General features: G+C 39.8%; 1 protein-coding gene across 6 annotated transcripts in view; it reads right to left on the reverse strand.

Moving 5' to 3' along the window:
• Positions 1 to 16935, reverse strand: part of zranb3 (zinc finger, RAN-binding domain containing 3) — a 196660-nt gene that overhangs the window by 97017 nt on the left and 82708 nt on the right. For all 6 annotated transcript variants that reach the window (XM_078932237.1, XM_020708646.3, XM_020708651.3 and 3 more), the window contains exons 10-13: positions 8827 to 8946; positions 8392 to 8571; positions 8008 to 8181; positions 3893 to 4277 (exon numbers count right to left, since the gene is read on the reverse strand). In XM_078932237.1, the coding sequence (XP_078788363.1) occupies positions 3893 to 4277; positions 8008 to 8181; positions 8392 to 8571; positions 8827 to 8946 (859 nt within the window). The remainder of the gene's footprint in view (positions 1 to 3892; positions 4278 to 8007; positions 8182 to 8391; positions 8572 to 8826; positions 8947 to 16935) is intronic.

Consider the following 16935-nt stretch of genomic DNA (forward strand, 5'->3'; position numbering starts at 1 on the left):
ATATATAATTTGGAGAAACAAATTCTATTCACTAATAAATGTTTTTTAATGAAAACAACAGATTATTTTTCTTTTAAGACAGAAAATACAACTTTTTTTTAGAAAAAATTGTTTTACTTTTTTAAGATTCAGTTTTGTTATGTAAAAGACCATTTCTTATTATAGTCTGTTAGCTGCAAGCAAAAGAAGAAAGAACTAGTATTTTTCTTAAATGCCTTTACAAGGCATCGACAGCATCACTTGAAAGACCCATTCCAATAAAAAAAACGGTGTTTTTAACCTGTTCTTGTAGCATTTTTCTTATGGTGGAGGACACATGTAAAGGAATATTTTTGATTAAAATTGCGTTTCTGTGTATTTTTTAATAAAATAATTTGGGAAAAGACGAAAAAATGCCATTTGAAAAAGTGAGTAGTGTAAACTCACTATAGTAGTGAATGGTAAATGGTGTATACTTGTAGAGCGGTTTTTACCAAAGGGCTTTACAGTCACAGACCCAGTCACACACACATTCACACACTGATGGCGGCTCCGCTGCCGAACTTTGGCACCAACCTTCAACCAGAGGCAAGGTGGGGTTCAGTGTCTTGCCCAAGGACACTTCGACACATGGGCGTGCAAGGCGGGAATCAAAGCTGCAATCATCCGATCAGAGTTCGACCCCCCTTACACTGCACCCATAGACGTTTACAGAGAAATCAACAACTATTACTTAGTCATTATATTCGTCCGAATATCTATCCCCGCTCTACTACCTCTTATTAACATGTTCCTGCTAATACTTAAATTTTTTTTACGTTTTAACTGAAACAATCAGATGCCTCAATAAAAGTAGGTGGACTTGGGTCGAAAGTTCGAAGAGTTTGATTGACAGATTCTCCCGAGCCAGCTTTTAGTGGAAAGGGTGTGGCCTTCTAAAAGACTAGCTCCTTATTGGAGAGAGTGGTTGCTATAGAAGTGAAGACGGACCAATCCCAGCTTACTGAAGACGTCAGGTTCCAACATGGCGATGAAAAATGGCGACTGAATTGACTTCATTTGGTCGGAACCAGAAGCAAGGCATTTTCTATGGGTGACGTCACACATGATTTGTCCAGTTATAATATACAGTCAATGGGTGTGACGGGCTCTGAGCCAGCAGGACAGAGTGTTAAAGGGATGATGGGAAGTGGGGGCGGGCTTACTCCGCACCGACGGCCCCACCCACAACTCAGAGGCCAATTTCTGATAAAAAACATTTTCTGATGAAACCACACATGACCATTATTTTTAATCAAAGCTGTAAGTATTTTTACTTTTCTGTTTTGTGAATTTAAGCCAACGAGCGAAACAAACAACCTCCGGTGGTTGCCAAGGGAACTGCATCTGATCGTTTTTGTCTTTGAACAAACAAGCTTCATGACGGAAGTTTTCGGGGCACTTTTCGTTACATTTATTTGGAAATTATAATCAAAATAAAAGCAGCTGCAAAAGTCTGTATTTGTTTTAATCACTGAACAAAATTGTTCGGATCATTATCAGTTATTAAAAAAACTACTTTATTCCAATAATATTAGAATTAATTATTTATTTTTGTTTTACCAAATAGCCATTATGTGAATTTTAATGAACTAAACAAGCAAAATGATCTTTTCTTTTCTCTCGTTTAAACAAAAAAGACTTGTATTTTTGATGTTTGAATTGCTGTAAGCAGGTTTAATCTCAACATGAAACACAGAAGAATCAGCCTTGACCTAATTATTAGAGAAAGATTTTTGTACATTTAGCCTCAACAGTTGATCTGTTTCTGAGGCAATCATAACTGAGACATAATTACAATAACTCTTTCTTCCTTTTGCAGCTTGTTTTTTGGAATTAAATGGCTGATTTTCACCTCTCGTTTCAGTCGGGTGAAAAAATCCTGGTTGCAGTTTGTGTCCTGACCTGCATTAATATTGGTAGAAATTATGTTTTGAACAACAGCCGAGCTGAGGGATTTTTTTTCCTCCTCCCCAGTCATCTCTCAACAGATTTGATGCATCTCAGACATTTAAGGTGGACCTGCAGTCTGCCGGGTCATTACGACTTCCCTCCCCTACTCTTTTGCGAGATACAATCATAGGCTGTCAGAGATATCACCTGGAGCCAGCTCAACTTTTCCCAACTTTCCAGGAGACGTTTGCAGCAACAGCAGGCGCCTGCTCGCGCTCTCCCAGCTTGACAGGTGAGAATTATACTGTGTCCTTGTCATCTGCAGGGAGAGAGAGGGACAATATTCTCCCAGCGGATCTATTTCAGACTCTGGCGAGGCCTGCCTCATTCTTTCCCTATCTTCATCTGCTGGGTTCTGTAACGCCGTTGAAAAGTATTGTCAACAGACGTCTGCGATTGATATTGACAGGAAGGGAAAATGAAGCAACGGATGGATTTAGAGCTTCAGGTTCTTCATTTCAAGTGAGTCTCGGATGGGGGCTGGACTTTCTTTTGATTAAATCCAACCTGCAATAAGGAAAATATTCATGGATCTTAAAAGGAAATTTTATAAACACACCTGATCACAAAATGTTATTTGGAAAATAAAAAGCACTGTAGGATAGGAGAGGTAGTTATATTGTTACACAAACAAAGCATTTTACCAGTACTTTACCAAAGTACTGATGGAGTACTGTAGTAAGCGGTACTAAAAGGGAGATTGTACAAAAAATAATTTAAAAAACAACTGTTTCATAAGGGCGTGCAAACAAATACAACAGTGGAGCTGACGTTTTTGAATTACCATAACTGGAAACAAGACTAACATAGTTCCAATAGATTCTGAATCAAGAAATAACAGCTTGCGCCAATATTTAGGCATATTGACACAAAGATGCTTCCTCATCAGAATAAGTTGGAATTACATTAATTGAGTGAACGGTGGGAGACTTACAATATTTCAAAGAATATGTTGTTTCCTAACCCCGGGGAAAGCTCCGGTATTTAAAGGTTTTAGATTTCAAATTTGTTCTTAAAAAGGGCAAACAGCGCTTTCTGCATTTACTGTTATGTCTTTACTTTAAAATTAGAGTATTTTAAACATTTGGAAATTAAATCTTATATTTCAAATAACCTTTATTCTGTGTAAAAAATGATTTTGATGTTCTACAAGGAGCTGTATTAGATCCCCAAACATTGTTTTAAAAACAAAACTCATAGGCCATTGTTTTATTATCATTTTTTATTTTTTATATTTTCTTTTTTTTATGCAACGGAGAAATACTGTAGTTTGTGAGTATTTGTGATTATTAGTGGGCGTAACGTCCACATAAAAAATACTTTTTGACCATTGAGGATGGAAAGGGAGGATGGAAAAAGTCTTTTACCATCAAAACCGTCTTAATAATTTGACACTAAGGTTGTGTCCACTCATTATTTAGAGTGCACTACATGGGGCATTCGTCATTTAGTCCTCGTGTCTTAATCTACAAATTCAAAATCCAGTGCCCTGGATATTTCCCAGAAGTCTCCAGTGAGCATCAACGTTCACTAGATTGGTGGCTAGAGACCACCATGTATTGTGTTTGAACTATTTAACATTTGAAATAAATATATGTAAATGTATTTTTTTTAGAATCCTTTAAGTTTCATCCCCAGAATACAGTTTAATGATAAATAATCTCTGTAAAATGTTCAGACTTTAACTTCGGCAAAAGGTTGACGTCACATTTGCCATTTGAAAATAGAAGTAGTGTGATATTCCCGCCCCAAATGTCAATTTAGGAGATAGAGTAGTGAGATAATTTGGACATATATAGCCTTACATTTTGTTTTTGTCAATTACTGCCTCTTTTTAAAAAAAAATAAAATAAAGAGGTAATTTAATCCAAAAACAGGAATCCAGAAAGGACAAATTACAGAGGAGGACGAGCCGTTTTACCTGTTTTGGGGGCCGAGGCTGAGCGTGGGAACTCGCACATCTCGCAATAAGGCAGCAGGCCGCTGTTCGAGTAGGTGCAGGCCCCACAGTTCCACGTCGACACCACGTCAGTTTCTGACGGCTTCCGAGGGGCCACCATTGAGACCGCAGGACTCCTTAATCCCGCCCGCGACAGAGGACTCGCTCTGGGTCGAGGCGTTCGCAGTCTTTTCAACTGTGGGGAAAAGTCTTGGTCGAGGGGTAAAGAGTTGCTGTCCTCGTCGTCACAGTTCACCTCTGAGGGGATGGAAGACGCCTCTCCGTCCTCCCTTCTCCTCCTCTTCTTATCCTTGTTGGCGCTCGGGGAGAAGAAGGAACGAATGTCATGCTGCTTCTCTTTCTCAAACTGCGAAAAAACAGAGAATTCGTTGGTCCAGCTGTCAAGAGGAAGAGCACCCATGACAAAAAAAAAACATTTCCATTTGTTGTCACTTTACAACCCAGCCACTCCACTCTGCCAGCAGATATAGCAATGTTTTCTGAGGAGGATGTTTCCTGGCAACTCTGGGAAGAAAAAAAAAACACAACAAAACCGACCAACAACACAAGAAACCATAAAAAATCTTCTGACTGAAACCTTCATGTGAACACAGTAAAACCTCAAAAGGGTCAGCAGCTAACTTTCAAAAATGATGTACGCATTTTTAATCAGCTTGAAACCATTTACAGCACCACAGAAATCTTCCAGATTCCTGCAAACAATCACAGATCTGATGACGCACCCACAAATTCTTCTAAAAATAAAGACTGCTGCAGTTTTACCCCCGCGGGCACAACCCATCAACCTCCACTCAACAAAACAGTCAGAATCTTTTGTTCGGAATGAGAAATCAAAGGCAATTTTCTTTTGAAAAGTAGCAGGAAAAAGTAATTTCCCAATTTTATATCAATTTAAACTTCCTTAAATTGAAACTGAAATCATTTATATTTTTTACGAGACAAAAAAACAGTTTATGGTGAAATCTGTGCCATCGTACTTTACCATATGCTCCTCTTTTTCATTGCACCAAAATGATAAAACAGCAAAATAAAAATGTTTTCTCTTTTGTTCACAAGATGGTTTTTTAGACTAACAATTTTTACAATCTATATCAAGCAGATTTGCACAAAAGAAATAAAAAATAACTACAATTTTGAAAGCAGAAGGCCCGCAAAGGGGGGAGAAATGAGGAAATGTTACCAATAAAGTTGCAACATTTTTACTTCCAAAACCTTTCATGTTTAAAGACAATAATGAAAAAATAAGGCAAGATAATTCCACTGAGAACATGATACACCAAACTTTTTGCGCAATCAGTAGATAAAGAGTAGATTTGAAACATCTGAACTTAATTTTTACTTACACTCAAAAGAATAAAAAAATCTATATTAAGAAAATAAACAAAATAATTAAAAATAAATAAATATTCAAAGGTTGCAGGATCTATAAAAGTAAAGAGATATGTTTCTAATAAAGTCGGAACATGTTTGTTTCCTTTAGTTGGCTCACTAGAAACAGAATGGAGCAGACTTCAGTGGGAAAATACCAAATGGAAAATCTGAACTTCATTTTCCTATCATTTTATCTCCAAGGTTAGGCTACGAACAAAATAACTGGCGTTTGAGTGATCGCCTTCAATAAATTGTATTCAAACTCCCGTAAACCCACATTTTAATAGGCAGATATAGACCACAATGCATTGCGTTAGAACACAATGCATGGTTTATATCTATATAACAGGTGAACCTATGACTGCTTGAATGCCAAACGATTTTAGGCGTCAGATTTCCAGTGTGAACGTAGCATTAGAGCTTGGTTTCAGTGTATATTATTTTGCATTATTAGGTGATTTGTTAGGATTTCAAAAATGCTGAATTTGACCCTCAAATTCCTGGCCCAATCCCCGCCTTATTGGGTATGTTCCAACAACCGTCAATGTTCTGTGTCTCATCTGTTTTAGGATTGCTGCTTAAAAAACACCTGATTTAGCTCGTCATCAAGCTTTGCAGAGCCCAGACAACCACAGACAGCTATTAGAGCAGGGGTGTCAAACTCATTTTCACTGAGGGCCACATCAGCATATGTCCTAAAAGGGGCCAGATATAACTTATACATGTAACTAAATGTAATGGAAAATATATGTCACTACTCCTGAATGTTAAATAACTCATTTATTTATTTATTTATTATAACTTTTTAAAGTGACAATTACAGTTACATAGAAAACATATGTTTGCTTGTTCCTCTGGCATAAATCCTTTTACATTTAAATTTTACATTTCTGTCAGGTTAGGTTATATTGACAGAGTTTAAGTCCTAATGTATAGTTGCCCAATCTGATATTTCAAGTCTGATTCCCCTTAGATATGAATAAATACACACAACTTTTTATTTTTATTTTAAAAAATTAAAAACTTTTATGCTCTCGCAGGCCAAATAAAATGACATGGAGGGCCACATATGGCCCCCGGGCCTTGAGTTTGACACATGAGCATTAGAGGCTCAAACTTCTGTGATGTCATAATCTGTTGATAGAAATGACCAAATAAGTAGCCTAAATAGAAAACATATTTCTTTTACCGTAATAATAATAATAATAATGCATTGGATTTATCTGTGCTTTTCCAGACGCTCAAATCGTTTCCACTGTGTGCATTATTCATTCACTCTTCATTCATACTTGGTGATGGTGGAGGCGTGGCTGCGTTTACATGGACAAAAATAATCGGAAAGAACGCCTGACCGGAAGAAAAATGCGTCATGTAAACGCCGGTCGGAATACTCTGCCCTGATCAGACTCGTTTGGATCAAATTTTCTTTCCAATCGAGATAGGTGGGTTATGCTGATTGTTGATCCGATCGTTGTTCATGTAAACGGTTCATTCTGATCATGTGTCACTACTGCTCTGGTTTTACATCATGCATAGACGGTGTTTTGCTCCAGAGAAAGCTTTGGAGCTCAAACAGGACCGACCGGCTGCTCCGCAGAGGCCCGGTGTGAAGCGCCGCCCCACCTTTGCCCCGCCCTCGCCCCGCCCTCGCCCCGCCCTCACCCCGCTGGCTCTTCCACTCTCCCCTCTCTTACACCCCTCACGAGGGGGATGGGGGGGAGGACGCTTCGTGCCCCGTGACGTCTGGACCCAGCGTGGTCCGGGCTCGGGTGCCGGTGGACCGAGCGAACTGTGTCTCTGCGCAGAGCAGCCGGATTTATTAAAGTGTGTTTAAGGGGAAGGGAGGACGCTTTTTACGTGTGCGTTTTGTTGTTGTCTTATGTGTGGGAGACTTCGGACTCGATCCGTCCCGCCGCTCTGGGTCAGCGGCTGCCGGACTCAGGATAACCGTGTGTCCGAGCAGAGCTCGGACTTTCAGCTCATACAGCGGCTTTGGGGCGTGTGAGCTTTTCAAAGCAGAAATGCCGCTCAGTTCTTAGAAACCGTTCAAACAATCACGTGGATTTGTGTTTCCAGTCGTGTCCCGACAAAATACAGGCTGAAGTTATTCCCACATATTTACGTGCAGCCAGGATGCAGATTGAGGCATTTCCTGCATGGATTTTGTGTTCTTTAAACAAGGCTAATGTTGTTAGCGCATGTTAGCCCTGACTTCTTCCAGCTCCGTTCTTCCACAAAAAAGAAGTACTGACCACACGGATTAAAAATAAAATGATGAGCGAACAGGCGCTTCATAATATTCATAACAGTAATAAAAGCACGTTTAGAAGATCATCTCGTATATTACCGAGCTGCTGCATGAATGTATATGGCAGCTAGGTTTGTTTACAACGGGAATCATTTCCTCTTCCGGTATTTTCAACACTACTGCGCATGCCCAAATGATTTATTCCGACCGAAAGTGTGTTCATTTGAACTTTGTTCTAATCGTAAAAAGTTTTTCTGATCCAATGTACACGGTTGAATTTTAATCCGACAATTGATCCGTTTAAGATATTTTGCACATGTAACCGCGGCTTCTGTGGACTATTGTGCTGCTTAAAACAACATGTTGCTCCTCCAACATGTAGCAAAAACCACAGTGCCATCAACTGTTTGACACATTTTTGAAGCCAAACTGATCACAACCAACAGCTATAACTCACATGACTGAAGAAAATATCATCGTTGGCTTTTCCCGAGTTTCCCTCCAGTGGCAGCACCATCTCTGTTGGCTTCCATAAGTCAGCAAAGTTGAGGAATTCCCACTTGTCCTTGTCCCCCTCGTCGGCCTTCAGGTATTCCTTCCTCCCATTTAGAGTGCTGCCAGTCACAGTTTCCTGGAGGTCAAAGGACACTTCATTTGAACACACAAGTTCACAAGTTCCTTAGCAAAACGGACTCAACAGATTATTCAGATCTCAATTCTAACATTTCTGGTTTTGTAGCCTCACTGATGTATCAATCACAGCAGGTTGGACACGAATCAAAGGTGAGTCTTCTTTGCATAAATCACCAGCGCCAGTGTGCCTCAATGTCACCTGCCGTACCTTCCTGTTGAGCATGGACCACATGACGGTGTCAAAGGTGCCCTTGGCGATCAGGTAGTGCACGTTGACGGAGGACGTCTGCCCGATGCGGTGGGCGCGATCCTCCGCCTGCTTGATGTGACCGGGGTTCCAGTACAGTTCGGCAAACACCACATGGCTGGCGGCGGTGAAGGTCAAACCCTGGAGAGGACACACATTAGCATCAAAAACAAAACTCGTACTCTGCAGCAAAACATTTCAGCCCAGGAGAACACGTCATTTGGAGACTGTACTGACTAGATCACATTTCTGCAGCCGTTTATCACTCAGAAAATAAAACTGAAACATTATGTTTTTTGGAATTAAAAGCATTTCAGAACGTGTACATTTTTATTCTCATTTTTTCTTTTTACTTTCAGATGACAGTTTTTGAATTCACGTGACTTCATGCAGCACCTGACCAGCAGCTTGGATGCTCAGAATGGCAACGCGGATTTCTGGGTCATTCTGGAACTTGTGGACCAACTGGTTTCGCTCAGATGCTGGTACACTGCCATCGATTCGAATGTAACCAGCCTGTCAAATTAAGACAAAAAGCAGAAAAAGATAATCAGTTTAATAAAAGAAAGGCCCAAAATATCAGCTATTAAAAACCCACTCCCAGGAAAATTGTGTTTTTGGTATTTTTTTACACGTTCTTGTAGCATTTTTCTGATGCTGGAAGACCTATATGTACACAGAAATCTAACCTAAAAATTACATTTCTGAGTATTATTATTTATTCAAACTGTTGTAAATCATGAGCAGAAGAAAAAATAGTGTTTGTGATGTAGAATCTACACTGGGTGGGCCACAAGCTCCCTGCTCCGCTGATAGTACACACTTGTAGACAACTAGACAACACTTGTAGACAACTAGATCCATGTACGTCTTTGTTTTTAACATCCGAGCTGGAATCTGGCTCAGCAATTTTGTTGCACCGGTTATGATAGGCTGTGAATTTGAGGGGCTGTAAGGTAAAAGGAAAGCATGTAAACAGAGAACTCCAAGTTATGGGTAATGGGATGGGGGGGTTGCTCCACACCAACGGTTGCGTCCACAGCTTAAAGGGAAATTTCTACTGAACTAATGCGGGCGGCTCTGCAAAAACTATGTCCTATAATACTTGTACATATAATACTATGTCCTTGCCTGACCAGCCAAACCAGGACAGACGGGGCCCACCCACAGCCAGGTGCGGAAGAGGCCCCCCTATGGGTCCCATCCCGCACCGATGGGCATGGGCGATCCCAATGTCAGGGCCTCCAGGCCAGAGGACAGGCGTGCTTCACCGTACCGGGCGGCAGCCATCGGGGTCGTTGGGCACCGGATACCGAGGCGCGGGCCAAGGACGGGGCCAGGACCAAGAGGGCCCGACCCAAGCAGCCCAAAGATCACAACACAACCACAGCTCCACCCTTCCCCCCCTCAGGCAAATGTAAGGAATTAGAATTAATAAGAACACTGACATCTGTTCCTTAACGAAATCAAAGAAGTTAAAAAAACACTAGAGATAAAAATAAATACATAAAAATGCAAGAAAATAAGTTAAGAATACAGACTACAATTCATAAATAAATACCTATTGTAATAAAAAGATGAAGTCAGTTCCTTCAATGAAACAAATAAATGCATTGAATAGAATTTAATGTTTAAAAATCCTACATAAAAATGTTAAGGTTTAAAAATAGTACTCAGTAGAATTACTAAAATCTATAAAAGCGCCTTCTACATTAGCTTACAGGTATAAGAAAACGATTATCTTGTGTTTAAAATCGCAGCAGAAGCTCTCAAGATGGTTTTTAGAAGTTAGCAGCATTTCGGTGAAATTCAGCTTCTATCTAAAAGATAGAAAGGGCTGGAGCTGACAGCCGGCTGAGGACCTTAAAACCAGAGGGATGTGAGCTCTCCTTCTGGTGCATCTTAAAAGACAAGTAGCTGAGTTTGGAACCAATTGAAGTTTGTCTGACTCTGGCAATGTTTCTAAGACAATTAAAGCCATTTTGGTGATGTACTGAACATGTGGTAGAAAAACTAAGATTCGTGTCCAAATACAATCTGAAGTGCATTGCTGAGTCAAAAAATGTTATTGTGAAATGTTTGAGAACTAACAATTAAATTTTCACTTCTTGTCCTGGTTTATGTGCAACAAGTTCTGGGACATCCATACTTTAATCTTGCTAATCCGTACCAGTATCCCAGATTCCATTGAGGACTTCCACAGGCTCTATCTCATAAGGAGAGACGATCATAAATATGTATATAAAACTACATCAGAAGCAGAACAACTTCATGTCTTGTCTCTCGATGTCATGATTCAGTGAAAGCGTATGCTAATTAAAAAGAGTGGGACCTTAAATGGAGCCTTGTGGTACACCACGTCATTTTACGACTTTACTCATCTGAAGATAAAGAAAAAAACATTTCTATGCGTAAGATAGGATTTATTCCAGCCAAAAACAGTGCCAGAAAGACCAACTATGTCATGTAGTTTGGGTAAAAATATTGGAGCTACTAAGTGTTAAGGGCTGCAATTGTGGTCAACCAAAACTAAGGCAGACAGCTTTTTCCTGTCTGTAATTCACCTAAAGTAATTTACGACTTTGACCAGTGCCGCCTCTTAACTATACAACTTAAAACCTGACTGGAAGTTTGAAAAATATGGGTAATTATAAAATCATCTAGTTGGTAAAAAGTCATTAAAAAGTGAAACATCTTAAATTGCCCATCTTCAAAGTGAGTTTTACTGAAGCTGTCTACAAGGACGCTGTGAACATTCCAGTCTAAAAAGAGCATTTCATAACGTTCCTAACAAAAGCCATAAATGCTTATTAAAAGAGAGGTTGAAATGGAATTTAGTTCAACTATTACTTTCTTAAGCATTACAGCATTAACCAGCGCAAAACTCTTCAGCTTCCTCTCTCATCCTGGAAATGAAGTCTTTCTTCCACAGAATAATGACATACACTAGTTCTTTTAGTGTCTATTTTATGAATGGTGTAAATTCCAAGTTCTTCAATCAGTTAACATATTGTTAGGAAATAAAACTTGTTTTCTAAGAAAATTAATCACTCAAAATAACCCTTTAGAATTGTTTTTTTTTTTTTTTTGTGGTAGCTTTATTGTACACGTTCATTTGTTTTGTTTGAGGGATGTTGTGGTGGATGGTTAGCGTGAATTTCCACCACTGGTGTTCTGCAGTTCTATGTTCCCTTTTTACTTTTCTAATTATCTGGGTTAAAGTCATTTTTAGCTGTCCCTGTTTTACAGAAGCTCTCATTTTTATTTATTTTATGTTTTTAATGTTGACCTTTTTTTTATTGTAAATGTAATTTATTGTTTCTCCCTAGCCAGGACTGCCTTGAAAAAGAGATTCTAAATCTCAATGGGACATTCCTGGGTAAATAAAGGTTAAATAAATAAAAAAAAAACAGGGTGTTTTAATAAGCTTTAACAAGTTTTCCATTTAAATATTCTACAAATATATATATATTTATATAGAGTTAGATATTTATGCACCATAACCCAATTCAACTTCTAAGTTGACAACTTTTACAGTAATTTACGTATAAATTGATATCTTTATGTAGTCCATCCATCTTCCTCCGCTTATTCGGGACCGGGTCACGGGGGCAGCAGTCTAAGCAAAGACTTCCCTAACCCCGGACACTTCCTCTAGCTCCTCTGGGGGGACCCAGAGACTTTCACAGGCCAGCCGAGAGACGTAGTCTCTCCAGTGTGTCCTGGGTCTTGGAACGAAGATCAACCGGTAAATTGAGAGCTTTGCTTTCTGGCTCAGCTCTCTCTTCACCACAAAGGACCAGCATAACTACGGACGCTGCTCTGAACTGCCTGTCAATCTTACGCTCCGGTCTTCCCTCACTCGTGAACAAGACCCTAAGATATTTCTTCTTTCTCCTTCGGCTTTTTCCCATCAGGGGTCGCCACAGTGAACAAGTCGCATGGTAAACTTGGCAATGTTTTACGCCGGATGCCCTTCCTGACGCAACCCTCTCAAAGCAACCGGGCTTGGGACCGGCACAGAAGTAGAGAAGGGAACAGGGAGCAGCCCGGATTCGAACCCTGGTTTCACGGACGGAAGGCGCCGCAAACCAGCACGAGCTAAACCGGCTCCCTAAGACCCCAAGATATTTAAACTCCTCAAACTGGGCCAGGGACACTCCACCCACCAAGAGAAGGCAAACTATTTTTCTTTATGCAGTAATGATTCAAAAACTACACAGTAAAAGTACACAACTCTCTGAGAGGTGACTGTGACAAATGTGTAGTACAAGGATATACTATACAATGCCTGGAAATATGCACAAAACTTTATTCAACTTCAAAGTTGAAAAGTTCTAATATATATATTCAGTCAACATTACTATGTTTAAGTACTGATAACTCAAAAACTACACAGTAAGAGTACACAAATCTTTTTGAGGAGAAAGCTTTGTTGCGTGTATCATAACTATTGTTCTAGTAATTAGAACTGATGTTTTCTTATAAAAACAGAAAGCAGTGACGATTGCGGTTCAGGGTCTGTTGGAAACCGGGAAATGGGGGGAGCATGACATTTCTAAAGTGGGCTCTGTGGGCAGCACTCTAGAAGGGCATGCTTCAGGACAACACTGCTGCCTGAGTGGGCTCAGATCCCTCAGTCGGGACTGCGGGCGCCGTGGCAGGACGGCAAGGTCAGACTCTGTCTGTCCCTTTCTTACTAGCAGTGTCCAGGCCTCGTGGGCCACTGTTTTTGTTATGGTTTTAGTTTCGTTGCTTTAGTGTTTGGGTTCTCTTTTTGTTCTGTCTGGTTTTGAGTTCATTTCCTGTTTTATTTCAGAATCAGAAATACTTTATTGATCCCACACGAGGGAAATTTGTTCGTTACCATAACAACTGACAGGGGAAAAAAAGACTACGAATATTATAAAATAAAAATAAAAAACAAGAACAAGGAAAATGTGGTATAATTTAAAAAGCTATTTACAAAACAGTGCAGGTAAAGGGATGTGCAAAAGAAATGTGCAAAATAGAGAAGAAGAGAAAAAAAAATGTGTAAAGGTTATCTTTTGAATAGTGAGTTGTTGTACAGGGTTATTGCATTGGGTATGAATGATTTCTGGTACCGGGCAGTTTTGGAGCGGAGCTGTCTGAAAGGTTTTGAAAGGTTCCTGTGTTGTGTCGTGTTTTCGAGTTTTACTTTTGGTCCCCATCTGCCCTCATTGTTTCCACATGTGTCCCAATTGTTCTTTATGTATTTAAGTCCTGTCTGTCTTAATGTTCCCCTGTTTCCAGTGTGTCTAGTATTTCGAGTTTGGAGTTTGCCTGCCAGCTGCAGTAGTTTACTTTAATTTTTTGGACTCCTTTGTTAATAAAACTCCTGTTCCTGGACCCTTCTGCCTCCTCCTCCTCTCTGCGCCTGGGTGCTTCCCTCATTCCTCGCCGTAACAGTTCTGCCCGTTTACCAAATATCCCCAAGCCCATCTACCTGGATCAGGTGTGTTCCACAAATAACAAGCTGAAGTAACTAGTTACAAACAGAAGCAGAACAGGGACCCCAGACCCATTTCAAACCCTTTTGAATTTAGGTGAATGCTGACTGTGAATGAAGGTCTGATGTATTATAACCTAAAACTCATTTATTCCATTTTTTTTAAAGGGGTTAGGCAAACGAGTGGATAATATTTGGTAGCTTGATGGCTACATCTTCCATGGATTACAATAAAGCGTCATATTACAAAAGAGGGGTTATTCTCCCGCTTTTAAAAGCATTTCATTAGCTTGTATGCCCTGTTTTTGATATATCTGAGTCTCCACCCTGTTGAAAACAGGAATTGGGCACTCTAACGACCGATAAAGGATTTCGCAACAATGGGAAAGCAAACAAAGACAGTGGTGGTTGGGTGTTCATTAAAACCAAACATCAACGTGACATTCGCCGAGCCGCTAATGCACAGCAGCGACCGCACTCTTTTGATCCGTGTCCATCAGTCCTGCGGAGCAGCACAGTGGCCGTCAGTAGGACAACCGTGTTCACACTGTGCCGCTCCCACATCCACTGTAGCTGCATGAAAGTAGAAGGAGAAGCTTGCTGAGAGACAACACAGACGCTCGTCTGACTTTTCCAGAAAAAAACATAAAAGTTTGAAAAAATAAATATGTTTCACGGCGTTGTGGGGAAGCCAAACTGCGCTAAAAAAAATAATCACAAATCAACCAGACACTCTAATAGAAAAGTTTATCTCTTGATTATTTGTTTAAACCTTGGAAAATCTCATTAAAAAATCCTTTCAGCCAAATTAACACCAGGTGAGACACAGGCCTGGAAACATTGATAAAGCTGGGATTGTAGCAGAGTAACTTGTCATCTCCACGCGTTGCCTGTCGTTCCTTTTATAGCTTATCTCTGTTAATTGGTGAGCGCATCGAAAAAGCGAGTGTCTCCGAGAAAGATGTGTTATCACACGTTGGGCCGTCACGTTGCATTCACATGACAACTTCTCCACCACTGCAACGCGCACAAACACACACTTGAAGTGTTTCACAGGTCTGGCATCAAGCTAACAGAATTAATTTTCTTGTAATGAGTTAGAGAAAAAAAAAAAAAAAAGAGAAACAGGGTGTGTAAAGTTTACTTTCTGAGTGAGGGAAAAAGAGTTTTCTTGAAGAAGTCAGGGGTCCTTTTCAGATGAGGTTTATTTTTCTTTATATTTAAATATCAGAGCTGATCGTAAACCTAAATTTGTCTCAGGAGTGAAAGACACCAATAATTTATGACACCTAACATCTGCTGTAAAGTACAAGCAAAACTTGTGAGCGCAGACATCATTACTCTGTCAAAGTTAATCAATGCTGCGACTGGGATTTGACTTAAAAACACAGCGGGACGATGGATGAAAGAATAAACCCAAAACATGGGACCAATTACCTTTGCTGAGCCAGGAAGGAGAAGTGAAGCATGAATTCACTATTTCTAGGTTACCTCTAAAAAGCAACAAAAGTCTCTGGAGTGAGACTTTTTTAAAATGCTAACTGGAATTGAAAAGTGGGCGACGTAATATCGGTCACAAAAAGCAGGTCTTGCTGCAAAGTGATTGGTGGTGTCAGAATAAAAGTCCTTTGTCATTTTAAAGGTCTCTGTGGAGCCTTCTGCAAAACCAGAGGGAAACTTTCTATTAAAGCTTTCATCACAATCCGACAGAATTTAAAATGAGGAACTGAAGCAAACACAAAGCACAGAAATTGTAAAATCAGCTGTATGATGTTTAAATTCAGTACAGCAGCCAGAAGAAACATTTAAATAAATCCTCCAAAAAATTATCTTTATATAATCCATACTTTTTTTAAAACCTAACACAAATATGGAGTCTTTGGAGTCAACATCACCCTTAAGCGATGTTCTCATCATCCGACAGCTTCAGTTTTCACCCTGTAACGTCAGAGATGTCGCCGGCGAAAGCTTTAATGACACAAGCTCTTTGACAAACCGTAACTCTTTGATCATTTATGTGATCAACAACAATCAACTGAATGTGATGCGGAGAAAAGAAGCTCTTTATATCAGCCATTACAAACATAAAGTGTTGATAGTCCCAAAGCTGCTTTTTCTCTGTTTCAGAATCCGTTGGAACTAGGGGTGTGTATTGGCAAGAGTCTGGCGATACGATACCTATCCCGATACGCGCCCTGCGATACGATATGTATCCCGATATTTTACCGAAACATGTTTTCTTTCTGTTTTTTTTAAATATGACTTTGAAAAAAACTCAACCTGAATTTTAATGTCTTCCACTGTAATAAAATGGTCAAATTCGGTTTAATGATCACAATGTTAAGCACAGCAATTGTATCTCATATATAAGTTGCGTTTACCAAAGCAAATTCATAGTGCTTTTATTTTGGTAAGTTAAAATATAGAAAGGGAACAGTCAACATTGTCTGATTTAAAAAATATATAAATTTTTAAGAGTAAGAAAAAACAAAGAATGAATAAGCCTTAACCAATAAGTTTCTAATGGGGAAATAAAATGCTGTTTATTTTCAGCATTAATGTAGCTTTTCTGGTGCTTTTAAACAGTTCAGGAGCCTGAATGGTGCTTTAAATATAAAGGGTGGGGGACACACACTGATTCTTTCCAGAAACAATAAAGTGTGATGATGAGACAGCATGACAGAACGAAGGAAAGTTGCTTTCATGTGACAAAAAAGGTGCTTTGTTTACATATCTGCTCTGTTGCACCTTTGCAGCCACGCTTCTCACACACGGAAGTAAACTGGTAACGCTGATCACCAAAATGTCAGCCTTTTTCAGAGCATTGTACACATCCCTCTGATCCATCAGGTCCCTAAACTAGAATCCATTGCTTTGAGGTTCTGCAGAACTTTAGCCCGCTTTGCTAGCTTGTTAGCAGATGCTAAGCGCATTAGCCTATTAGCTGCTGCCGTGCTTCATTGTCTATCTTATTTATCTGAGCCGCTAAAAAGCACAGCAATCCACGTTTTCATATCTTACTGGCAGCAACATGG

This window comes from Oryzias latipes, chromosome 2, assembly GCF_053564925.1.
Source record: "Oryzias latipes strain Hd-rR chromosome 2, Olatipes_Hd-rR_3.1".
Classification (NCBI taxonomy): Eukaryota; Metazoa; Chordata; class Actinopteri; order Beloniformes; family Adrianichthyidae; genus Oryzias; species Oryzias latipes.